At 42.7% G+C, this 26,376-nt stretch overlaps 5 protein-coding genes and 2 pseudogenes across 5 annotated transcripts; all 7 read left to right on the plus strand.

The window, feature by feature from the left end:
• The first annotated feature begins 1,730 nt into the window (after window positions 1–1,730).
• On the plus strand, window positions 1,731–24,162 carry cldnj (claudin j). Its single transcript, XM_021587924.3, has 2 exons — window positions 1,731–1,912; window positions 22,859–24,162. The coding sequence occupies exon 2, from the start codon at window positions 22,884–22,886 to the stop codon at window positions 23,532–23,534; it is 651 nt and encodes a 216-aa protein (XP_021443599.1). The 5' UTR covers window positions 1,731–1,912; window positions 22,859–22,883; the 3' UTR covers window positions 23,535–24,162.
• On the plus strand, window positions 4,018–4,340 carry LOC118944721 (claudin-4-like). The gene is made up of 2 exons (XM_090223458.1): window positions 4,018–4,170; window positions 4,242–4,340. The coding sequence occupies exons 1-2, from the start codon at window positions 4,018–4,020 to the stop codon at window positions 4,338–4,340; spliced, it is 252 nt and encodes an 83-aa protein (XP_090079584.1).
• LOC110507725 (claudin-4-like) lies at window positions 7,115–8,315 on the plus strand. The gene has a single exon (XM_021587925.3). The coding sequence runs from the start codon at window positions 7,310–7,312 to the stop codon at window positions 7,943–7,945; it is 636 nt and encodes a 211-aa protein (XP_021443600.1). The 5' UTR covers window positions 7,115–7,309; the 3' UTR covers window positions 7,946–8,315.
• LOC110507726 (claudin-4-like) lies at window positions 12,176–16,738 on the plus strand. Its single transcript, XM_021587927.3, has one exon. It carries the CDS (start codon window positions 12,296–12,298, stop codon window positions 13,061–13,063), a length of 768 nt encoding a protein of 255 aa, XP_021443602.2. The 5' UTR covers window positions 12,176–12,295; the 3' UTR covers window positions 13,064–16,738.
• LOC149971268 (claudin-4-like) lies at window positions 15,547–16,738 on the plus strand. Its single transcript, XM_090223569.1, has one exon. It carries the CDS (start codon window positions 15,547–15,549, stop codon window positions 16,180–16,182), a length of 636 nt encoding a protein of 211 aa, XP_090079695.1. The 3' UTR covers window positions 16,183–16,738.
• LOC149971269 (claudin-4-like) lies at window positions 18,067–18,919 on the plus strand (annotated as a pseudogene).
• Window positions 24,163–24,537: 375 nt separating the features above from the next.
• Window positions 24,538–25,305, plus strand: LOC110507119 (claudin-4-like; annotated as a pseudogene).
• Window positions 25,306–26,376: the final 1,071 nt, after the last annotated feature.

Raw genomic sequence — 26,376 nt, forward strand, 5'->3', positions numbered from 1 at the left:
ACAACAACCTCCCCCTGACTCCTGCCCAACCACCCACACAGATACACACACAGATATCCGTATTTGTAGGAGAAAACCACACATCCTTATTTTCATCAACCATTATACTAAAACCAAATAAAAATTATCCCGTAATAGCATCACGGGAGTGCAACATGCCTTCTAGCCTTTCGTTAAGCCGTCATTGCAAATAAGAATTTGTTCTTAACTGACTTGCCTAGTTAAATAAAGGTTAAATCAAATTCAATAAATAAATAGTTCACACCCGCAACAATAACAATGTCTGAAAATACCACTACCTCTACATAAGCTAATTCACACTTCTAAGAATGATCAAATGTGTGGTTGGGTTATACAACCTATTATTATATAAAAAAAAAGCTATGACTATTCAACCCCAGAAGTTATAGTTCAATTAGCACTACACATAGGCTGTGTTTATACTTTCTGTGGTGTGAAAAGCACAAAAGGTACAGTTTAGACCAGGGCTGTTCAATTCCAGTTCTGCAGGGCCTAAATAGTTATGTTTTTTTGTTTCTGCTAGTTAAGTGCACTCACCTGGTGTCCCAGGTCTGAATGAGTCCCTTAATTGAAGGAGAGGATACAAACCAGAAGTGTTTCAGCCCTCCAGGGCCGACGTTGAACAGCCATGGTTTAGACAGTGGCAGGTGTTTTTGTCTCTTTGTGACCAACGTCATGTGATCCTGGGAGTAGTGTGTGCCTTTTCTTGAAACTGCATGTATCTCAACAAGCCTTTTATTTCTTACACCCAGAACAACAATAACAATATCTGGAAATACTAGCATTCAGTTTCAACTGCCTCTTTATTAGGAGTTCCACAATGTGATCAACATTACACCATAGAACCAGATGTATGCTGTTTGACCAAAAAACTACAAACAATCTAACAACATGTTACCACGTTACTAGAGTAATTACAGTGTTACTACAGCTGTATAAGAGAACACTGGACGAGAAGAAGTAATGAAAAGTGTTACCAAAATAAGAAAAACAGTAATGTTGCAAGAAGGTTCTGCTTTGTAGGTGTCTATGTTGTTTACGGCATTCCTTTCTAGGTGTCTATGTTGTTTACGGCATTCCTTTCTAGGTGTCTATGTTGTTTACGGCATTCCTTTCTAGGTGTCTATGTTGTTTACGGCATTCCTTTCTAGGTGTCTATGTTGTTTACGGCATTCCTTTCTAGGTGTCTATGTTGTTTACGGCATTCCTTTCTAGGTGTCTATGTTGTTTACGGCATTCCTTTCTAGGTGTCTATGTTGTTTATGGCATTACTGTCTAGGTGTCTATGTTGTTTACGGCATTCCTTTCTAGGTGTCTATGTTGTTTACGGCATTCCTCTCTAGGTGTCTATGTTGTTTACGGCATTCCTTTCTAGGTGTCTATGTTGTTTACGGCATTCCTGGGTAGCAGCACTGCGGGTGTTTGAGTGTTTGATTACATGTTTACTACGTGATCTGGTGTAGGACTCCTGATCCTAAAACAGTGGACCCTCTGAGGCCGATCTGAGTATAATCTCAGTTATAAGGTGATACGCTCCAAAACAATCTCTCCTCCTCAATGCGTAGTACCAGAGTGGGGAACTCAATCTTCTTGAGTTTCTCCATGCCAGGGTAAAATAGGGGCATTGTTCCTAGAGGTAATTTAAGCTCTCTAACAGTGGCCTCTTTCATATATGGAAACAATCTGTATCCCCCCCCCCCCTTCCTTTTCTCTCTACAGTCTGACAACTGCGATCACCTTCGGTTGTGTTTGTGGCTAGTCGAAGACAGACCCGTCCACAGAACTAACCAGCCAGACCCCTTGTCCATCAAAGCAGACACGTCCTCCAGGCGAACGGAAGAACAACAGGCTATAGCCCTCCAACCCCTAAGGACTGACATCTCCTTGCAAGGTCAGCTTTCAAGTATTCCTTTTCGCTCTTGCCTCTACAAAATGGTGGATGAACTGAATGACTTGTCTGATGTGCATCTATCAACTGCTCGGGTGACATAAAGAAAGATTTGATTGATTGATTGGTTGGTTGATTGGTTGGTTGATTGATACTTTAACAGACATCGCTGGAGGGGAGTTCACTTTCTCTCTCTGACTAGAGTAGAGTAACAGGACAATCATTCACTCACTCAATACGGTGGTCTTTATCAGATTTCACATGTATGTCCAATTGTAATGTTTTAATGAAATGGTGTGGTGTAGTGCAAATATTTTTGTACGGAAGTGCCCCCCCCAAAACATTTTTTTAAGTACGTCATCATTTCTCAATCAAAGTTTGTACTGACAGATGTAGCCTATTGAATATTCTTACAGAATATATGTAAAATGCATCCTCCAAATACAACGTCTGCCTATGTCGACGCACATATTGTCTCAAGAAAATGTTATATTTTGAATACCCTCAAACATCAAGTTAGGCATACCTGATTTCAAAATAGGCCATCACTGTCAATAGTAAATGATAATTCTTCACGTTTTACTGTTGAAATGTCCAAACTGCATCTGCATGCCAATCATTTGATCTCAATCAGTTTCATGAGAATACGCATTTAGATCTTCTTGAAATTCTCTTTTCTTGAGCAAATTATAGCAAATGGTGTGCTCTGTTGAGTTTTGGCCGTATGAGAAAAATAAATGCAACTATTCAGCTTCAGCTGAATCTTAAAATCTCGTTACAAATGAGGAGGTGTTTTTGGTGTAGGTCTAACAGTAACGTTATAGGCCTACTATGCTATGCAATTATATTTGGTTCTGTTATGTAAAATACTAATGAATCATTACGTGATCTTGCAATAATTGATTCAGCTTCAGAAATAATATTTTTACCAGCTCCATGTATTCTCAAATTGAAAAAGGTGAGGGAGCGTTGCAGCACTACACCCCTGATGAAATGGAACTTTAGTTTAAATATTTGTACTGTTTTTGTAAGGGATTATCTCATAGAAAGGCAACATGTCTACCTTATTTTGGCAATGTCACAAGCCTGGGAAACCAAAGAGCACCTTACATATGAACTCTTGTTGCAGTCTTGTAACATATTCTATGCAAGGGATTGTAAACTCAAGCAGGAAAATAATAAATTACAGTAGGCCTATGTATTCAAGGCGATCTGTAGGATGATATACTGGTATTTGAAATAATTAAATAAGTGGATATCCTGGTTAAACTCTGCCATTAGAGTTGTAAAAGCATGTGTGTATTCTGGCATTGTTTCAAGTCAACATGATCTGCTGGGAGTCCCAGAGCTGCAAAGGTCAGCCATGGGGTCAAAGGTGAATAGTGAATGTCAGGTAATGTAGGTAGCCGAAGTAGAATAACATTTTGTTAAAACTCTCTCATTGAAAACTCTATATAGCGACATCCCTTTCATTTGAGAAATGAAAGGGCTCTGTTCATATTAAGAGGAAAGGGGTTGGGAAGTATCTCAATCGAATGATCTAATTGTCAGATTATAATACTTTTACCTGTCTAGCATTGATATTTGAGGTTTATATAAAAGATTTGAAAAAATCCTTATTCACAGATGACCTAACATGACCAGATGTTTTTCTATTAGTTCCATTCCACATAATGTAGTGTGAAGATAAGCATAAAACTTGCAAAAGAGAGGAGAAAATACTGAAACACTGACACTGAGTTTATACTTTAAGTGTGTTGGCACACACGATTCCTCTTTAGCTCGGCTAAAACTATTTGAACACTGGTGAGTCCCAATGAGGCTGTTCCACCTATACCATTTAATAGAGAAGACAAAAAACAGCCAGCATGACGGCACATGCCCTGGGGAGGAAGCGGCAAGTCATGTCAAAGCTGTGTTTGAGCGTGTGTGTGTGCCAAGCCTCTCCCAAGTCAGGTGTATAGAAGCACCTGCTCCCAAATTGGCTTAAACATTGACACTTGGATATCTTTCAAGCAAGACATACCAAGCAACTGAATTCTAAGAAAATACTCATTTTTGGCTGATTTCCTTCATCGACTCCTCTAGGACTTAAAGAAGAAGAAAATATGGTATCTGCTATGTTTCAGATGCTGGGCGCAGCACGGGGCATCATTGGCTGGATCGGGGTCATCAATGTCTGTGTCCTGCCTCAATGGAAGGTCACAGCCTTCATCAGCGAGAACATCATGACACAAAACTTATTGGAGGGAATGTGGAAGGTCTGTGTGGTCCAGAGTAGAGGTCAGATACAGTGTAAGGAGTCTACGACTCCATGCTGGATCCACCCCAGCTCCTCCATGCCGCTCGTGCTCCCATCATCATCTCTATCATGATGGACCTGGTGGGCATCCTGCTCGCCGTGATCGGGGGCAAGTGCATGGAGGATTAGAGGGCCAAATCCGGAATTGGCAAGGGTCTAGATTGGCTGTACATTAGCTCTACATTGACTGGGGGGCCGCGCCCCTCATGATCATGGGAGGCAGCTTCCTCTGGGGGATGGGTGGTAGGGTTAGGGGAGGGGAGGGGGGATTGGGGGAGGGGTGGTAGAGTTAGGGTAGGGTTGGTAGGTTTAGGGGAGGGGTGGGAGGGAGGGAGGGTTGGGGAGGGGTGGGAGGATTGGGGGAGGGGTGGTAGGGTTAGGGGAGGGTTGGTAGGGTTAGGGGAGGGGGGGTTTGGGGAGGGGAGGGGTGGGGTGAGAGGTTTGGGGGAGGGGTGGTAGGGTTAGGGAGGGTTGTTAGGGTTAGGGGAGGGTTGGTAGGGTTAGGGGAGGGGGGGGGGGGGGTGGGGAGGGGTGGTAGGGTTAGAGGAGGGTTGGTAGGGTTAGGGGAGGGTTGGTAGGGTTGGTAGCTTTGTTCAACTGCTAAATGACAAAATGCCATTGTATTTGACTTTAGCTAAAGACAGACAGTACTTCCAGACAGTGGCGCAGAAATTACATGTTATGTCAGCTAATACTCCTTCAGATGTATATTCATATAAAATATTTCAGAATGATCTGAATGGGTTTCCCATAACATGTGTACCTTTATTTAACTAGGCAAGTCAGTTAAGAACAAATTCTTATTTTCAATGACGACCTAGGAACAGTGGGTTAACTGCCTTGTTCAGTGGCAGAACGACAGATTTTTACCTTGTCAGCTCAGGGATTTGATCTTGCAACTTTTCGGTTATTAGTCCAACGCTCTAACCACTAGGCTACCTGCCGCCCCATAACATTGCATTGAAAGTGCATATTTCATTCATAATTTCGACTAAACGTATATTTTTAATGTATATGTGATTCTGAAAATAGACATGTCAATGGTGATAAAAGTGTAAATATTTTTTTTTGTTCAACTTCAACTTCAAATTCACTGTCTCATGTTTTCTTTGACTGTACATGAGCAACGGCCTTTGATAACAATATCATAATATCCCTCTGCATGGCACTGGTTATTCTTAACTCTTCAGCAACACCTCACACCAACCGTCAAACAGACATTTTTGTTGAGAAATCACAGACTAGATATATTAGATTACTGTTTAGTTGACAGTTTCACCCTAAAATAACATCCCAATTCCATTTTAGATACTTTATATACCAGGTTAGCCAAGCTGAAATGTAGGCCTAAAGTTTTGTTTGCTACAGTAGCCTAGGTAAATTTAACATAAGAGAAAATGGACAACTGATTGATGGCTTGAGACACCCCACATTCTGTTACACCCCACATTCTGTTACACCACTCATTCTGTTACACCCCACATTCTGTTACACCACGCATTCTGTTACACCCCACATTCTGTTACACCCCACATTCTGTTACACCCCACATTCTGTTACACCACACATTCTGTTACACCACACATTCTGTTACACCCCACATTCTGTTACACCCCACATTCTGTTACACCCCACATTCTGTTACACCACACATTCTGTCACACCCCACATTCTGTTACACCCCACATTCTGTTACACCCACATTCTGTTACACCCCACATTCTGTTACACCACACATTCTGTTACACCCCACATTCTGTTACACCCCACATTCTGTTACACCCCACATTCTGTTACACCACACATTCTGTTACACCCCACATTCTGTTACACCACACATTCTGTTACACCCCACATTCTGTTACACCCCACATTCTGTTACACCACACATTCTGTTACACCCCACATTCTGTTACACCCCACATTCTGTTACACCCCACATTCTGTTACACCACACATTCTGTTACACCCCACATTCTGTTACACCACACATTCTGTTACACCACACATTCTGTTACACCACACATTCTGTTACACCCCACATTCTGTTACACCACACATTCTGTTACACCCCACATTCTGTTACACCACACATTCTGTTACACCCCACATTCTGTTACACCACACATTCTGTTACACCACACATTCTGTTACACCACACATTCTGTTACACCACACATTCTGTTACACCACACATTCTGTTACACCCCACATTCTGTTACACCCCACATTCTGTTACACCCCACATTCTGTTACACCACACATTCTGTTACACCCCACATTCTGTTACACCACACATTCTGTTACACCACACATTCTGTTACACCACACATTCTGTTACACCACACATTCTGTTACACCCCACATTCTGTTACACCCCACATTCTGTTACACCACACATTCTGTTACACCCCACATTCTGTTACACCACACATTCTGTTACACCCCACATTCTGTTACACCACACATTCTGTTACACCCCACATTCTGTTACACCACACATTCTGTTACACCCCACTTCATCTTGTATTTTGGTAGTCTTAGTGAAAACATTGTGTCCTGAATAAAGTGTCAATCAAATATTAGTGTGCAGTCATAAAAAAATGTATAGTTTAAACACCTCCAAATAACACATTTCTTAATAACTATAATCCCTATTTTTAAAACTCCATAGTCAGTTTCTTTGATATGAGTCCCATAGTAGTGAGTCAGAAGGAATAGCTGTTTTGTTTCCGTGTCAAGTGGCTACATGACCTTGAAGCTGCTCTTTTCTCTTAGGTCAGCACTGCTAGAGGTCACCGGGCTTCTGTCTGTTTGTGTATAAACATTTCTCAGCAAATGGGAGCAGAGCAGGGACTTGTAATATCATATACCTGCATCATATCTCTGTTTTTAACACATTACAAACACCACCTCCTACAACACAACTCCATAAATACTGGTCCCTTTTGTGTGAACCATCTCTGAACTCTTTGGGAATAGCTCGACTCCTCAGGACCTGTCTGTACTCAGGTTGGAGTGTGTGATACTCAGGTTGACGTGTGTGAGGTCAGGAACAATCAGTGGACAGTGTGTGTGTGAGGAACTATTCAGTCAAGATGGTTTCCCAGGGGATCCAGATCATGGGCATCATCATGTCGTTGATCGGCTGGTTGATGGTCATCATCGTGTGTGCCCTGCCTATGTGGAAGGTCACAGCCTTCATTGGAGCCAACATCGTCACGGCCCAAACCATCTGGGAGGGAATGTGGATGAACTGTGTTGTGCAGAGCACTGGCCAGATGCAGTGTAAGGTCTACGACTCCATGCTGGCACTACCCCAGGACCTCCAGGCCGCCAGAGCAATGATCATCATCTCCATCCTGACAGGTATCTTCGGCATCTGCCTGTCGATTGCAGGAGGGAAATGCACCAACTGCATAGCAGAGGAGGGATCCAAGGCTAGAGCCTGTATTGTGGCTGGAGTCCTCTACATCATCTCAGGCATCCTCTGCCTCATCCCAGTGTCCTGGTCAGCCAACACCATCATCAGGGATTTCTACAACCCCATGCTGATCGAGGCCCAGAGGAGGGAGCTGGGGGCGTCTCTGTATATAGGCTGGGGTGCTGCAGCACTGCTGCTGATGGGAGGGGGGCTGCTGTGCTGGAACTGTCCCCCCAAGCAGGACCACCACTATCCGGCCAAGTTCTCTCAGGTCAGATCCACCTCCTCCGGACCCATGCAATATGTCTGAGATGTTCATGTCAGTGTCATGTTAAGATCTACTTAATCAAATTGAATTTAAATGAGGACACTAAAGACAGTTCTCATAACAAAAACTGTGAGAGTTTTAAATCACAAAGAACTTGAATGGGTTTGTTGAGTTAAAATAATGTTACGAGTTATGTTATAATTATAATATAAGTATTTTAGTTTTTTTTAAACAGCTGATATTCTCTACTACTGAAGTACCCTGTTAATATCCTTTAATGTCAGATTAAATCCATGAGGTTAGGAATACTGTATATCAAGTTATGTCTCCATTTTGGCACTGTCTTAACATTGTTCCTGTGATTAAAACAAGTGTGTCATCATTGTAAATAAACTGTACAATATAAATATAATACGTCTGTATTATCCATTTATTTATGAAAGCTCATCAATGAATCACTCACATGTGCTTTCACTGGGTTATTAGTGAGGTGAATTGTCTTTCTGTTGCGGTAAAACATTTTATCCAGTATCAGTACAAACACCCCTATGCTCTGCTCTGTTTGGTGTGTAAACCTTGACCTATTTAGAATAACTATTCAGATGCTTGATAACGATCAGATTCATGTTGACTTGATCATAAAATAGAAAAACAATAAGAGATGAGGAAAATAAGAATTTGTCTGTATACAGGCAGCCCAATTCTGATATATTTTCCACTGATTGGTCTTTTGACAAATCACATCAGATCTTTTACAGAGATGAAAAGATTTGTCAAAAGAGCAATTAGTGGAAAAAATATCAGAATTGCTCTGTCTTTGTAAATGCAGCCTCAAAAACATCTGTAGCCTACTGTCATTGTTAGGCCTACTACATTAGGTTTCAGTTAGACCTACTGATTCGTCTATCACACCAACAGGCCAATCCGCACAGCACCAGACAATTGTTATCAGGTGTGACTCATCTAGACTCCATAGGTGCAGATAAGTGTTCTTCTTTTATAAACTTAACCACGGTTGTCATTTTAACACCATCTAGAAGTAGCCTACTGTACCATGCACTCATGTACCATGCACTCCAGGGACTCATGCTTCTGGGTGGAGGGATTCTCTGTAGCCAGTGTCCACTAAGCCAGGATCGAGGACACTCCTCCAAATACAATGTGGCAAGATATGTAAAATCCTATTCGGCAAGAGCGGCCTATGTGTGAGCACATGGCAATATTTGCTTTGAACATTGACTAGCCTAACAATGTTGCTTTGGGGCTTTTGAACTAACTTTTTGTTTTAACTCCAATAATTTAAACACATTTTCCAATAAAGTTTTTAAATTGACAAATGTATTTCATTCCACCTTTTAAAGCATTAGTGATGGGTGTGGAGTGGTTGGACTGTTGTAAGATAAAGGGCTTGTGTAGGATGGGCTACTCCATAGTCTGGACATTTACTTTGAGGCAGTGTGGTAAGATTGTCCACGAAGTAGATTAAACCAAATACCAATAACTCTTTAAGTCTCCTCCAGGGTCCACTTAATTATATCATCCATCTCACACACGCACCCTCCCTCTCCTTTACCCCTCCTTGTTAGGGTATGTCAAAGCTCGATATAGATATTTCTAAATACTGTCATACGAGGCTAGTGGTTTGGTAGCCTCATACGAGGCTAGTGGTTTGGTAGACTCATACGAGGCTAGTGGTTTGGTAGACTCATACAAGGTTAGTGGTTTGGTAGCCTCATCCGAGGCTAGTGATTTGGTAGACTCATACGAGGCTAGTGGTTTGGTAGCCTCATACGAGGCTAGTGGTTTGGTAGCCTCATCCGAGGCTAGTGATTTGGTAGACTCATACGAGGCTAGTGGTTTGGTAGCCTCATACGAGGCTAGTGGTTTGGTAGACTCATACGAGGCTAGTGGTTTGGTAGACTCATACGAGGCTAGTGGTTTGGGGTCACCATGTTAGAACCATTTCCCCAACACAATGTGTTCACATCACCTCCACCCTACCCGACACCCTAGACCCACTCCAATTTGCTTACCGCCCAAATAGGTCCACAGACGATGCAATCTCAACCACACTGCACACTGCCCTAACCCATCTGGACAAGAGGAATACCTATGTGAGAATGCTGTTCATCGACTACAGCTCGGCATTCAACACCATAGTACCCTCCAAGCTCGTCATCAAGCTCGAGACCCTGGGTCTCGACCCCGCCCTGTGCAACTGGGTACTGGACTTCCTGACGGGCCGCCCCCAGGTGGTGAGGGTAGGCAACAACATTTCCACCCCGCTGATCCTCAACACTGGGGCCCCACAAGGGTGCGTTCTGAGCCCTCTCCTGTACTCCCTGTTCACCCACGACTGCGTGGCCACGCACGCCTCCAACTCAATCATCAAATTTGCGGACGACACAACAGTGGTAGGCTTGATTACCAACAACGACGAGACGGCCTACAGGGAGGAGGTGAGGGCCCTCGGAGTGTGGTGTCAGGAAAATAACCTCACACTCAACGTCAACAAAACTAAGGAGATGATTGTGGACTTCAGGAAACAGCAGAGGGAACACCCCCCTATCCAAATCGATGGAACAGTAGTGGAGAGGGTAGCAAGTTTTAAGTTCCTCGGCATACACATCACAGACAAACTGAATTGGTCCACTCACACAGACAGCATCGTGAAGAAGGCGCAGCAGCGCCTCTTCAACCTCAGGAGGCTGAAGAAATTCGGTTTGTCACCAAAAGCACTCACAAACTTCTACAGATGCACAATCGAGAGCATCCTGGCGGGCTGTATCACCTCCTGGTACGGCAACTGCTCCGCCCACAACCGTAAGGCTCTCCAGAGGGTAGTGAGGTCTGCACAACGCATCACCGGGGGCAAACTACCTGCCCTCCAGGACACCTACACCACCCGATGTTACAGGAAGGCCATAAAGATCATCAAGGACATCAACCACCCGAGCCACTGCCTGTTCACCCCGCTATCATCCAGAAGGCGAGGTCAGTACAGGTGCATCAAAGCTGGGACCGAGAGACTGAAAAACAGCTTCTATCTCAAGGCCATCAGACTGTTAAACAGCCACCACTAACATTGAGTGGCTGCTGCTAACACACTGACACTGACACTGACTCAACTCCAGCCACTTTAATAATGGGAATTGATGGAAAATGATGTAAATATATCACTAGCCACTTTAAACAATGCTACCTTGTATAATGTTACTTACCCTACATTATTCATCTCATATGCATACGTATATACTGTACTCTATATCATCGACTGCATCCTTATGTAATACATGTATCACTAGCCACTTTAACTATGCCACTTTGTTTACATACTCACCTCATGTATATACTGTACTCGATACCATCTACTGTATCCTGCCTATGCTGCTCTGTACCATCACTCATTCATATATTCTTATGTACATATTCTTTATCCCCTTACACTGTGTAAAAGACAGTAGTGTTGGTATTGTTAGTTAGATTACTTGTTGGTTATTACTGCATTGTCGGAACTAGAAGCACAAGCATTTCGCTACACTCGCATTAACATCTGCTAACCATGTGTATGTGACAAATAAAATTTGATTTGATTTGATTTGATTCATTGTATCTTAAGCATAATCTAAATGGCTCTTGTGGTTAGGTGAAGACTTTTGGGATGAAGATAAGTTCTGATGTGGTTAGGAAGTGTCACCATTACCCTTTTCCCTAAATTGCAAGTTGTTGACAGTTTCTTGTAACCTGCAGATGATGAAACGTTAAATGATCAGACCACAGTGAGTCACTTGTGGAAACAAATGACACATTGAGTAACTGGTAGTGGAATGTGACTTTCATAACATGTCCTAACCCTACATCTTTTGAAATATAAATATACAATCCAAATGTGGATACATACAGTGATGGAAAAAACAACTTTTTATAAAATAAATAGGCCTGCATATGTGTATTTATTTACATTTTCAAAGTCACAATGAAGGTCAGGGATTTAGCATTTTGATAGATGGGTAATGCCATCATGGAAGTGCCAGTTTCAGTGTAGATGGTATCAAGTTGGAAGAAGTGTAATCCCAATGAAGTCCAGGTTGTTTTGAACCTGTTGCATATGAAAGAGAGCTTTCTGAAGATGACAGTATTGAGTGAAGTATTGTCACCACTTTGTCAGCTCTGTCTGTGTGTCACAAAGTATCTACAGTGTGATAGCCTGAGGAAACTGGTCTGTCCGGAACAACTCACCTGGTGGCAGGAAACCACTCCTCCTGCACATTCTTCCTCCTCAGCGGGCTCCAGTTGTTTCTGATCGTCAATCAGACCTCTCACATAGCTCCAGAGATCCAGACCTAGGCAGCCAGACTTCTCTTTCTCCCACTCCGGACATAACCTTTGGTCATGGGAAGGATCGGAAAGGAGGTGTTTGGCCAGGTGCTCAGCTTCATCGGCTTTGTGGGGGTGGCAGTGACCACAGGTATCCCCATGTGGAGGGTAACCACTTACATCGGTGCCAACATCGTAACAGGACAGATTGTGTGGGACGGCCTGTGGATGAACTGCGTGATGCAGAGCACGGGACAGATGCAGTGCAAGATAAACGACTCAGTGATGAGGCTAGCGACAGACCTTCAGGCAGCGAGGGCCCTGGTCATCATCTCCATCATCTTCATCTTTGTCGGCCTGATTGTCACCTTCATCGGGGGCCAGTGTACCAGCACCCTGAAGTCTGAATCCTCCAAGAGTAAAGTGACGATCCTTGGAGGCATCCTGCTGCTCATTGGTGCTCTTCTGGTCCTCATCCCCGTCTGCTGGTCGGCAGCGTTCACCATCTCAGACTTTAATAACCCTCTGACCATCGAGACCCAGAGGAGGGAGATAGGAGCCTCCATCTACATCGGCTGGGGCTCCACAGCGCTGCTCCTCATCGGAGGGATCATCCTCTGCACCTCCTGCCCGCCCCAGAAGATGTATGGGTACCCAGGCTATCCTCAAGGAGCACCCATGTACCCCTATCCAGGCCAACCAATGGTCCAGGCAGGGCCCTATGGGAGAGTTTACACCCCAGCCAGCAGACCCTACTCAGGGACAGGTTCGTATGCACCAAGCAAGCCATATGCAGCACCAATAGAATTCGCTGTACCTGGACGGCCTGGACGGTATCTGTAACAAAGTGAAATGGAAAGCGGGAATGTCTCCCTGAATATTGACTGGTATGCTGGACCTTGATGTTTTCAAGCTATTGTTTTGGTTAGCTTTGCCTCTGAGTTTAATTGCACCACCAAAATGTACTTATATCATGTACTTTTGTCCGCATTGATATGTAGATATTGTTATTGATGAGAATAACATGCAATGTATAGACATGAAAATGATTGTGTGAATGATATTCATTATGTTTATGAGTGTTTGCACTTTCACACAAGAGGAAGAATCTGTTCTTTCAAATGTTGACAATGTAAATCCTTATGTCTTGACTACTATACCAGTATGCAAACATTACAACAAATAGTTTGATAATGAGAATGGATGTAGCGTAAATTTTCATTTTAGCAGCAACCTGTGTTCTCCCATTGTGCAACCGATACTGTTGTCTTGTAAATAGCTGGCTGGTCTATGACTTGTGATGTATCTGTACACAGAAAACAACCCATTTTTCTGTAAATATGTAGTGCCTATATTTACCAAATATAAACACACACGTTATTATATAAAACAATGTGTAGGCTTAATGTGTCTTTGTGGAAAAGTTGGGAAACAATAACTGCGATTTCAAATGTTCATGAACTGTGAGCAATAATCATACCAATAATCAAAGCCTATGCATTTTCTAACTTACGATTCATGTTTTAAAAGTTGCATTTTGAATTCAACTCTGCTTTAAATCATGAATCTAAACATCTAAGTCGTTGGGGGAGGGGGTACTAAGCTAACATATGGAGTTTGTTTAAGATGGTCATACCATAGATCATTTAGCTATTTGAGTTTGAATTTCAAGACCCTTTCAGGTCTAAAAAAAATATATATATTTTTAAATTTGGCCTTTACTACTATAGCGCATAGTAGCGCATTGAATAACACATTCATAAAAGGCAAAATACATAAGGAATAAGGTTTTGAAGTGTATGTCTTATATCTAGGAGATATAAGAAAGCTCAGGGAATATATATATATATATATATTTACACATATTCAACCCCTTATTTTTGTTGACACAAAACTACATCTATACTTCCATTAATTTGTATGGGTTACCTTCAGATGTGATCCTGTGACACTTAGTTTGTAGCCAAAACGGTTTTGACGCTAGACAGAAGTTGGCACATCAGCGTTTCTGACATCAGACAAGTCCCGTGGGGCTTATAGGGGTCGTAGAGCAAAACGGAGAACACCAGCGCGTTTGTGAAAGTCTCATCTTTCTATATTAGTTTGTAGGCCAAACTGTTCAGACGCTACAGACGTTGATGTGAGTGGACCAATCTTTTTCTCATGGTTTGACAAACACCGCCGTAGCTCGGCCACTTTCCACCGCAGATGCGGAAAGCCGACATAGGGGATGTGGTGTACTGAGACACAGCCCATGCATATATCTCTAGCTTAAACTGTCGGATTTTGATAGGGTGTGTCAATAGACTTTTAAGGATTTTAAGGGATCAATATCTTTCAGTTACATGATGACGTGTATCTGTGAATCTCCTTTCATTTTGGAAATGAATGGTTGCATGGTTGTTTAAAAGCTCCCTTATATCTCCTCTCTCCAAATATACAAACATCCCACTGGGCACACAATGGTTGAATCTACATCGTTTCCACATCATTTCACTCAAATTACGTTCGTTGAACCAACGTGGAATAGATGTTGAATTGACGTCCGTGCTCAGTGGGATAGTTTTGAGAGTCTAGACTGTAACTCAAATAGGTTGTTTAATTAGATTGCCAACAGCTTTCTTTAAAATCAAGGTTTCTTAGATCTGTACCCGGGCTTAAGGCAATGTTCTGTAATATGTTCATTTAATGTATTGGTTTATTTCATGAAAGAAATGGGTTCAGGATCAAAACCAAGAAATCAGAGACTGAATATAGGCCTTAACTTACTTCTGGCTATGACAAATCAGAATTCTGGTGGTATTAGCAACCTGATTACAGAAAACAATAGTTGCAATAAAAAATGTCATCATGAAAACAGGGAACAACAGTAGCTTCGAACGTCCGGCCATGACTAATGAGAATTTAGGTGGCATTCTTGACGGTTTATCTCTCTACCCTGAAACCAATGGGCAGACAGGCCTAACCACCCAGCCAAACGGCATTCACTACAGAGGCATTTTTTTGAATGGACCAATTACTATCTCTTCTTCACAGGTCTTGAGGTGCATCTCATCGAAACCCATTGTCATTCACACATACCGACAGGGGAGGTGAAAGAATCTGGTCCGGCTTGAAAATTACCATGTCAACTGGTTTCAGGTCAGGGGGAAGGATGTTGACTCCACCCTTTCAGGAGCAGAGAGGTCCATATAACTTCAGGGGACGTGACTTAGTTATTAGTTAACAACGATTACAACCAAGCTGAGCTGACCTGCATTGACTCTCTTCTACAACTTCTGTCTGAGCTTCATTGATTTTACAACAAAAAACAAGAATTCTTTAAAATGGTGTCGATGGGAAGACAGATGCTGGGCTTCGTCCTGGCTATCATTGGGTTCCTGGGGACCATTATTGTGTGTGCCCTGCCTATGTGGAAAGTCACAGCCTTCATCGGAGCCAACATCGTGACTGCTCAGGTCATATGGGAGGGCTTGTGGATGAACTGTGTGACCCAGAGCACGGGACAGATGCAGTGCAAGATCTATGACTCCCTCCTGGCCTTACCCCAGGACCTGCAGGCTGCCAGAGCTCTAAGCGTCATCGCCATCATCGCATCATGCTTCGGCATCCTCTTGGGAATTTCTGGAGGAAAGTGCACCAACTTTGTGGAGGATGAGGCTTCCAAAGCTAAAGTAGCCATTGCCAGTGGGATCATTTTCATCGTGGCTGGCGTCCTCATCCTCGTCCCTGTCTGCTGGTCTGCCAACACCATCATCAGGGATTTTTACAACCCTCTGCTGGTCGAGGCCCAGAGGAGGGAGCTGGGGGCCTCGCTGTACATCGGCTGGGGCACCGCAGGGCTCCTGATCCTGGGAGGGGGGCTCCTCTGCAGCTCCTGCCCACCCAAGGAGGAGCGTGACGACTACCCAGTGAAGTACTCACAGGCAAGATCCACAGCTACCAGCAGAGCTTACGTTTGAGCTGGAAACTGTTGAAAGAAACTGTAAATTATTTGATTATCTTTGGCAATCTTCTGTGAAATGAAAATACCATGCAAGTTACTGGTATTATCCAGTCTTGTTCTTTTCCATTTTACGTTTTGAAAGTTATGTGAAATCAGAACAGAGTAAATATGTGAAAACAAATTAACTGAGCTCTTCAGAACTTTGCAAGAAAAAGACAAGACAGAACTGTTGCCTATAAGAAATGACGTTACAGAGAAGTAGTACTAGTCTATACGCAGTGTAGAGGGATCATCTCATGGGTCATGGGGTGATGACTGAAGTGAATTGAAGCCATTCCCATAACCCTAACTTCTCTTTTACCGTATAAGGACACTGTGCCAGAATGATAGTATTGATGTAAGAACATGGACTATATGTACATTATATATGTATAATTGACTTGTCATAACTTTGTACAGTAGATCACAGTATGTTTTGCAAACAGCCAATATATGTTGATTGATTATGTCTAAAGAACGTAATCAATTGCAAACCTTATTTCTTTTGTATAAAACATTTCCAACAAAGTTTATACATTGGTGTTAACCGTCTTTTTTAAGAAATTGACTCCAAGTTACTGTGATTTCCTTTTTCTCAGCTGAAATCTTAGCTGAAAATGTCTAATAGCATAGTATTTAGGTGAAATGACCTACTGACAATCCTCTCTCACTGTCTTCTGTTTGAATGACACCAAAAGTGGGACTTTACATCACATTGATTCGAGTAAGAAAGTGAGGAAAGTATTTAACCCTGTCACACAATCCTGAGAATACTGATTTCTTCTAAGGATTTGAAATAGATTTCCCCCATTATTAGAATTACTCACTGAGACATTTACTTTAAATACTGGCAGTGACAGATTGACAAAATCTTTGAGGGGCAAGAATGCACAGATGAACCAGTTATACAACTTAAGCTAGGTTAGATAAAAACTATTGTCTGTGAAACAAGCTCTGCTATTTAAACTGGCTTCCTCTCAGAACCAGCTATGTAGAGATGATGTGCAGAGATTGGCCAAAATGTATAGGCCTACTGGATATTTTCATAATTTATTGTTATTGTTAAATTGAACAAAATGGTAGAACCTGGTTTGTTTTCATTGTTCATTCATTGTTGAATAGACAATTGTCACTACTTTCTTGAACAAGAAGCATTAAGAACAGTATCACCTTACCACCCCTTAAACTACATCGTAATTCCTTGTGCCAAGTATACCAAAACATGTCTCGTTACATCTTCTTCTTGTGACAGTGAGACGCTGTTTACATACATTACATAATGCTTAAGTTAACAGTGCACATTATAAAAATATGTTGTATGAGTTTAAACAGATCAGATTATCTCTCGCCCCCAGCCCCACCTCTCTCTTTTCATGCCAATGCCAATGGAATGTGAATGTCTCCAAATCGGGGCATACTGCATGCTCTGAAATCTGGTGACCTCTCTAACCCAGTGAAAGTGAAGCTTGGCATAGGTGTGTCAGGAAAGCAAAACAAATCACTGTTGATTTTTAGTTGAGAATGTGTAAACTAAGAAGGTATGATGAGTTCACATAAACACAGAGGGCAAGAAGGGTACTTTACAGGGCTAGTGCTCCCCTCCTCTGTTTTCTTTTCTGTCCTCCCATGACTATTTATAAACTTATTTCAGCACTATTTGCCATCTATTGCTAACAAAGTCAAATGAATCCCATTGAAAGTTCATTTTGCTGAGCTTTCAAGCTGGTGAGTTTTCAAGCACATGCCTACATCCTCATTCCTCATAGGATGTTTGAACAATAAAAGCTTAGTAAACTGATCTACCATATCCAAAAAGGAGAATAAAATGAAACTCCCACCTTTATTATCCGCACAGAACAATGTATCCTGTAAGGCTGGTATTATTTGGCTGGCTCTCAGTTTCTTAAAGCGGGACAGGCCAGTGACACTCTTCTTTCTAGTTTTCAAATGCACCAAAACACCTGATTGCCTTCCAATATTAACTTGGAGACACAAAGAGTTAGTCAATGAGTAGAGAGAGACAGAGAGACACTGCATTCAGAATGTGTTCCATGGGCATTCAGATGCTGGGCAGTGCCCTGGCCTTGATCGTCTGTGTAGGGAACGACCATTGTCGGCGGCGTGCCCATGTAGAAGGTCATAGACTTCTTCTGAAAAAACAATGTCACCTCGCAAACCATCTGGGAGGGCATCTGGATGAGCTGTGTGGCCCAGAGCACGGGCCAGATGCATTTTAAGGTATATGACTCCATGATGTCCCTCAGCTCTAGCAGGTTGCTAGAGCGCTGGTCGTGGTGGACATCGTGGTGGGAATTGCTGGCCTCTTCATGGTGTTTGTCGGGGGGGAAGTGCACCAACTTTCTGTTGGAGGAGGTGGCCAAGGCACGGGCGACGGTGGCGGTAGGGGTGGTGCTCATCATCAGTGGGATCCTGTGTCTCATCCCTGTATCCTCGACAGCCAGTCTCATCATCCAGGACTTTTACAATCGACTCCTGGTGGATGCTCAGCGGAGAGAGCTGGGCGGCTGGGATCCTGCTACTCCTGGGAGGGGGACTCCTCTGTGGTAACTGCCACCCCAAGGAGGACGACAAAGCCCCCTCTGTGAAATATATACTGGCCAAGTCGTCAGGAAGTTAAAGAAAACCGGCAGGTTCTGTGGCAAGTTCCTCCACCCCAACAAAGACCGACATTTAATATGAAGGTTCATGGGACAAACTGGTCTGCATGAAAATGTTGTTTCTCCATCTTTTCAAAAGGTATTGATGGTATAAGAAGGTACATGGACAGACATGGGAATATAAAGGAAAAGGTACCCGTGGAAAGATGTTGTATGCAAAAAAACTGTACTATGAAGGAAAATATGCACTTAACTATTTGATTGATTAGCCAGGGAAACACTTCACTCTTAGAAAAAAGGGTTCCGAAAGGATACTTCAGCTGCCCCATAGGGTTCCAGGTAGAACCGTTTTGAGTTCTATACAGAATCCTTTCCAAAGAGATAACCGAAAAGGGTTCCCCTATGGGGCAGCTGAAGAATCCTTTTGGAACCCTTTTTTCTAAGAGTGAAGTGTTTCCCTGGCTAATCAATCAAATAGTTAAGTGCATATTTTCCTTCATAGTACAGTTTTTTTGCATACAACATCTTTCCACGGGTACCTTTTCCTTTATATTCCCATGTCTGTCCATTTCTGTCTGTAATAAAAAAAACAATTCTGATTGGCTGGGGCTGGCTCTCTAGTGGGTCGGCCTGGCTCCCAAGTGGGTGGGCCTATGCCCTCCCAGGTCCACCCATGGCTGAGCCACTGCCCAGTCATGTGAAATCCATAGATTAGGGCCTTATTCATTTATTTAAATTTACTGATTTCCTTAACTGTAATTCAGAAAAATCGTAGAAATTGTTGCATGTTGCGATTATTATTTTGTTCAGTATATGTAAATGTTATTTGTTTCTCGAATTCCTGGCAAGTTGATTATACACTGTTGCAAATTATATTAGTCAGCAACTTTTTTACTGTTGTATGTTCTCTGTTTTATTACAATAAACTATCTTTTCATATTTCAGGGTGAGTGTTTGTTGATTCAGTACTCCCACTGATGTCCTTGTTTTCACGATACGCATTCCTCATGATCATAAAATGTTCTCTGTAAGGTTCAAATAGAACACTGGTAAAACCTGTTTGACAGGAACTGGTGTCAGAGAATTCCACACATGCTTCAAACTCAATGTGTTTTTCGACCAAAATATACAATTACAAGGCTTGCAAACATTGGGTATGTCTATTGTGACAGATATTGTTGTATCAACCCACTCTCGTAATCTTTAAATCAATAAAATAATCAACTATGTTTGAGTTCATAAAAAGACTGGTGTGAGTTGAGTAGGTTTACACTAAGCTGTGAGAAAGCAGTGTTATGTTCCCCTGTTATCAGACCTGTGGATCAGGAAGAGTCTCCAGTTCCGCTGTCCTCGTGCAGAAAATATTGAGAGCTTAAAATGACTTAATCCCTTAATTGCGTCTAATTTGTCTCACCATAAAATTTTCTCTTTGCCTTAGGTGTTTTTGTTATTGTGTTATTAGGACAAAGTTTAACATCAAGTCATTGATTGTCACATTATATTCAGTAGTGTTACAGAAAGACTGTCCAGTAATATTCAGTAAGATTTGAATGATCAAATCTTCCTCATATTCCACCCAGTATCAATTTATGCATCATTGTTTCACTCTGAATGACAGTTTCACTGCTGCTCGTTCTCTTTCTATTCTATTCAAAGAAACCGGCAATATTGTGGAACACCTCAGTCATGTCCCTCCATCAAATAGGTCCGACACTGATGACACACTACTGCTATCTAGTGGTATATACAGTGCCTTCAGAAAGTATTCAGACCCCTAGACTTTTTCCACATTTTGTTATGTTACAGAGTTATTCTAAAATTGATTAAATGAAGAAAAAAAATCCCCACCAATCTACACACAATACCCCATAATGACAAAGCAAAAACTGTTTTTTTTCGATTTTTTGCAAATTTACTAAAAATAAAAAACTGAAATACCTTATTTACATAAATATTCAGGATGCTCAGGTGCATACTATTTCAATTTATCATCCTTGAGATGATTCTACAACTTGATTGGAGTCCACCTGTGGTAAATTCAATTGATTGGACATGATCTGGAAATGCAAACACCAGTCTATATAAGGTCCCACAGTTGACAGTGCATGTCAGAGCAAAAACCAAGCCATGAGGTCGAAGGAATTGTCCGTAGAGCTCCAAGGCAGGATTGTGACGAGGCACAGATCTGGGGAAGGGTACCAAAAAATGTCTGCAGCATTGAAGATCCCCAAGAACACAGTGGCCTCCATCATTCTTAAATGGAAGACATTTGTAACTTCCAAGACTCTTCCTAGAGCTGGCCACCCGGCCAAACTGAGCAATCGGTGGAGAAGGTCCTTAGTTAGGGAGGTGACCAAGAACCCTATGGTCAGTCTGACAGAGCTCTAGAGTTCCTCTGTGGAGATGGGACAACCTTTCAGAAGAACAACCATCTCAGCAGCACTCCACCAATTAGGTCTTTATGGTAAAGTGGCCAGACGGAAGCCACTCCTCAGTAAAAGGCATATGACAGCCCGCTTGGAGTTTGCCAAAAGACAACTAAAGACTCTCAGACCATGAGAAACAAGATTCTCTGGTCTAAATGAAACCAAGATTTAACTATTTGGCCTGAATGACAAGCATCACCCCCTGAGGAAACCTGGCACCATCACTACGGTGAAGCATGGTGGTGGCAGCATCATGCTGTGAGGATGTTTTGCGCCTGCAGGGAGTGGGAGACTAGTCAGGATCGAGGGAAAGATGTATGGAGCAAAGTACAGAGAGATCCTTGATGAAAACCTGCTCCAGAGCACACAGGACCTCAGATTGGGGTGAAGGTTCACCTTCCAACAGGACAACAACCCTAAGCACACAGCCAAGACAACGCATGAGGGGCTTCAGGACAATGTCCTTGAGTGGCCCAGCTGGAGCCCGGACTTGAACCTGATCGAATATCTCTGGAGAGACCTGAAAATAGCTGTGCAGCAACACCCCGCATCCAACCTGACAGAGGTTGAGAGGATCCGCAGAGAAGAATGGGAGAAACTCCCCAAGTACAGGTGGTCCAAGCTTGTAGCATCATACCCAAGAAGACTCAAGGCTGTAATTGCTGCCAAAGGTGCTTCAACATAAGGGTCTGAATACTTATGCAAACGTAATATTTCAGTTGAAACATTTCTAAAATCCTTTTTTTGCTTTGTCATTGTATGGTATTGTGTGTATATTGACTAGGAAAAAAACCAATATAATCAATTTTAGAATAAGGCTGTAAACGAACAAAATTTGGAAAAAGTCAAGCGGTCTGAATACTTTCTGAAGGCACTATACATAATGTATGTTTCCCACTGTGTCCTGTAGTGTGCCTGTTAGGAAGTAGGATGGACAATGTCCAACCTAGAACCAAACAACACATTGCATAGGCCTTCCTATCAGTCAAACGGACCATACTTATACCTTTTAAGGTGCGTAAACCGCAGTGCTTCAGCATGGACATTTGGTTAAGGGATTTCATTGACTTATTGACTATGGAATGAGCGGCATCTGCCCTCCAAGACCATGACAATGACCCAGACGGTCTCTGGAACACTAGAATAACGTGTAAACCGTAGAGCATAGCCTAGTATATCAACTGTGTATTTGTTTATGAACTATACCCCCCTTCTTGCCAGGTCCCAGAGGATGCCTAGCTTGTTGTGGCAGGGATCAATGGGTGTCCTCCCCCTTCTATTGTTTATTGTCATGTTTGGATGTTGGTTGTCTGTCCCATGTAGCTCAGTTGCACTTGCAACACCACTGTTGTGGGTTCAATTCCCACAGGGGACAAGTACGAAAATGTATGCACTCACTACTGTAAGTTGCTCTGGATAAGAATGACACACAATGTAAAAAAAAAACATCTCACTGTGTTGTTGTCTTTGTAAATGGAAAATAAAAAAGTATAAATGGGAGAGAAAAAATGTGTGGAAATTGCTAGGCTGTAATCACAGAGATAAAAGAGCCAACAGACATTTTGAGCATATTGTTAAAACATATTTTTTCTCTTTGTTTCATCCCCAGTTCTGCACAAGCTGTAGCGCCCCCCATGGCTGTGGAGGAGCTGGGCATCACCCTGTCCATGGTGGGCCTGGCAGGCACCATCCTGATCTGTGCCCTGCCCATGTGGAAGGTTACAGCGTTCATCGGCACCCACCTGGTGGTCATGCAAGTGTTCTGGGAAGGCCTGTGGATGACCTGTGTGTCTGAAACCACGGGACAGATGCAGTGTAAAATATATGATGCTCTTCTAGACCTGTCCCCTGACCTCCAGGCGGCCAGGGGCCTCATCGTCATCAGCATGGTACTGGGCTGCCTGGCATTCCTCGTCTTCCTCCTGGGAGCTAGGTGTACCAACTGCCTGAGCCATCCCAAGTTCAAAGCCAGCATGGTGCAGGCCGCAGGGGTCACCTTCGCCCTGGCTGGGTTAAGCATCATAGTGGCTGTGTCCTGGACGGCCCAGTCAATAATTAGGGACTTCTATAACCCGCGGGTCCCTGAGGTGCTCAAGAAAGAGATGGGGGCGGCCATCTATGTGGGCTGGGTGACCTCTGGGTTCCTGTTCTGTGGAGGAGGGGTGCTGTGTACCAGCTGTCCTCCAAGGGGGAGAGAGGGCAGGCATGGTTCCAGCAGTAGGTACACCCTGGCTAGGATGCCCACTCACACTCACAGCAGCTATGCCATAAAGAACTATGTGTGAGAGGGGAGTGCTTTATTTGCCTTTTAACTTCAGGCAAATAGTGTTGGCAGGTGTTGGCACTATGAAGAAACATGTCACAGCAAGTTTTTCCATGACAACATTGTTATTTTGTACATTGAATGTCCATGTCTGGTTATTCAGTGTATTGTCTGACTTTCATAGATTTAGAATTGCCCTGGAACTATTTGATAGCTTGGTGGAAGTTTAAAAAAAATAAGATCATGTTAATTGATTCTTGTTAAAAAATAAGTCTGACTTAGGTAATTGTAGCTATTAAAATGTTCACTCTAATACCATGAAATATGTTTACTGAGGAAATATCTGTTATTGAAATATAATCACTGAAAATCAATAGGTTACTAATATTGACAGTACAACTACGTCAACTGAATGAACCTGATTGTTTTTATATCCCTGTATTGTAATTCACATATTTTCATTTTCCCCCATCCTATTCAACTGTGGTTACTACTTATAATGTGTTTTTGTAACAATGTTATCACAGTTAATTTTGTGATTAGAATCTGCATGCTAAGAGAATAGAGGCAGTACTTTAGCGGGCAACAAATCATGTTCGTTGAATGATTTGCGATTTGAACTTAATAGAAATAAACATTTTGATTAGAAATGACTTTTGTTGCATCTCTTTTATTTATCTTATTGAAAAAGTGTATCAAAACTCATTAGAAGGGAGAAGATTGAACATTCAGAATGAAGTATGAAACATGCTGTACTTGGGGAGGCACACAAGGCTTATTTAACAATTACATGTTCCTATAAGACCACAGAGTCAGAGGCTGAAGTCAACAAAGCACACAGTGACATCTTTGTTTTAGCGACTGAGTGGCCAAACTGAAAAAGAGGGATTGTTGTGAAACCATGTCACAGTAAACAGAAGGAATCCCCTTTATTCCCCAGCTGTAGAGCAGGACTGCTGCCCCACGCCCTTTTCTTTTCAGGAATCTGTGAGGACCGGTTTCACATCACACAGGCTAGACTCACACACAGGCACGCATGCCCACACACAGGCACACAGACTGTGCCTGCAGCTGGTCAAGCCCTGCTTTCTGTGAGGAGCTAAGCTCAGCTCAGTCATGAAGAGGCAGTTGGAGCTAGCAGTGTTGGGCCTGGTCATTACAGGCTGGTTGTGCGTCATCCTCACCCGCTGCCTGCCCCTGGGGAGAGTCAGCGGTACTCTGGACGACTCCACAGCCACGCTGTCGGCATACTGAGACAGGGTGTGGCTGGAATGGGACCACTGTGACCTCAACCATGACGGTAGCCTCCACTGCTCCTTCTACCAGTCTTTGTTATCTCTCTGGAAACTTCTGAACATAGAGAGGCCTGATCATGGCTTGTATAGGTGGTGTGGTCATCAGTATCATTGGAGAGGTGTGGTTTCCGAAGAGGAATCATGTGAAAGTTGCCTCCGGTGTGCTGTTTCTGCTGTCTGTTTGTCCCTGTAGCCTGGACCTGCCACCACACTAACAAGCCACTGGAGGGCGCTGTGGTGCTGAGGAGAGAGTGGGGAGCTGCCCTGTACATAGGATGGATCTTCTCCTCTATAATGGTAGTAGGGGGAGGGTTTCTCAGTACTAGATTCCCCACGTTCCAGCAGCAGGAGGGGTCAGAAAGAGGGGGTTATACTCCAGATTATCCTGTGGCAGAGCAGGGGCCAACCAGCCCCCTGGATACTATTCACATTACTGAATTTAGACACAGCCAGTATGCTCGGGCAACAACACAGCCATGAGAAGATGCAATCAGGTATGATTAGGTATGAATATACCTCTAGGTACTAGTCAATGTTAGAAATCATGCTTCCACTGCAATGAAGCACTTTGAAAGATGTTGAAGAATTTAGGATAGAGGTAAAGGAGTAGCACTAACCATGGAGTAAATTGCACTTTCAACTGTAATAATTGGGTCTGAAATGTTGTCAATTTGCTTAATTTCTGTATTGGTGGTGAAGGTTTCCCATTAAAGTGTTACAGTGGCTTCAGAAAGTATTCACACCCCTGGACTTTTCCACATTTTGTTGTGGTACAGCTTGAATTTAAAATTGATTAAATTGAGATTTTATGTCACTGGCCTACACACAATACCCTATAATATCAATGTGGAATTATGTTTTTAGAAATGTTTACAAATTAATATAATGCTAAAAGCTTAAATGTCTTCAGTCAATACGTATTCAATAAACATTTGCTTAACAAGTCACATGGACTCACTCTGTGTGCAATAATAGTGTTTAACATTACTTTTGAATGACTACCCCATCTCTGCACCCCACATATACAATTATCTGTGAGGTCCCTCAGCCGAGCAGTGACCTTCAAACACAGATTCAAACACAAAGATCAAGGAGGTTTTCCACTGCCTTGCAAAGAAAGGCACCGATTGGTAGATGGGTATAAAAAAGCAGATATTGAATATCCCTTTAAGCATGGTGAAGTTATTTACTCCACATTGGATGTTGTATCAATACACCCAGTCACTACAAAGATACAGGCGTCCTTCCTAACTCAGTTGCTCGAGAGGAAGGAAACTGCTCAGGAATTTCACTGAGGCCAATGGTGACTTTAAGTTAGTGTTTAATGGCTGTAATAACAGAAAACTGAGGATGGATCAACAACATTGTAGTTACTCCACAATACTAACCTAAATGACCAAGTGAAAAGAAGGAAGCTTGTAGAGGGCAGCAGGATGGTTAGAGCGGTGGACTAGCAAGTTCAAACCCTCGAGCTGACAAGGTACAAATCTGTCGTTCTGCCCCTGAACAGGCTGTAATAACCCACTGTTCCTTATTGAAAATAAGAATTTGTTCTTAACTGACGTGCCT

The sequence above is a fragment of the Oncorhynchus mykiss genome, chromosome 27 (genome assembly GCF_057628025.1).
Source record: "Oncorhynchus mykiss isolate SJ-2025 chromosome 27, ASM5762802v1, whole genome shotgun sequence".
Classification (NCBI taxonomy): Eukaryota; Metazoa; Chordata; class Actinopteri; order Salmoniformes; family Salmonidae; genus Oncorhynchus; species Oncorhynchus mykiss.

Bases quoted from the DNA above. Each gene is read 5' to 3' on its own strand.
- LOC118944721 (XM_090223458.1), top strand. From the start codon at position 4,018: ATGGTATCTGCTATGTTTCAGATGCTGGGCGCAGCACGGGGCATCATT. The intron at 4,171-4,241 runs GTCTGTGTGGTC...GATCCACCCCAG, and splicing joins TATTGGAGGGAATGTGGAAG to CTCCTCCATGCCGCTCGTGC.
- LOC110507725 (XM_021587925.3), top strand. From the start codon at position 7,310: ATGGTTTCCCAGGGGATCCAGATCATGGGCATCATCATGTCGTTGATC.
- LOC110507726 (XM_021587927.3), top strand. From the start codon at position 12,296: ATGGGAAGGATCGGAAAGGAGGTGTTTGGCCAGGTGCTCAGCTTCATC.
- LOC149971268 (XM_090223569.1), top strand. From the start codon at position 15,547: ATGGTGTCGATGGGAAGACAGATGCTGGGCTTCGTCCTGGCTATCATT.
- cldnj (XM_021587924.3), top strand. From the start codon at position 22,884: ATGGCTGTGGAGGAGCTGGGCATCACCCTGTCCATGGTGGGCCTGGCA.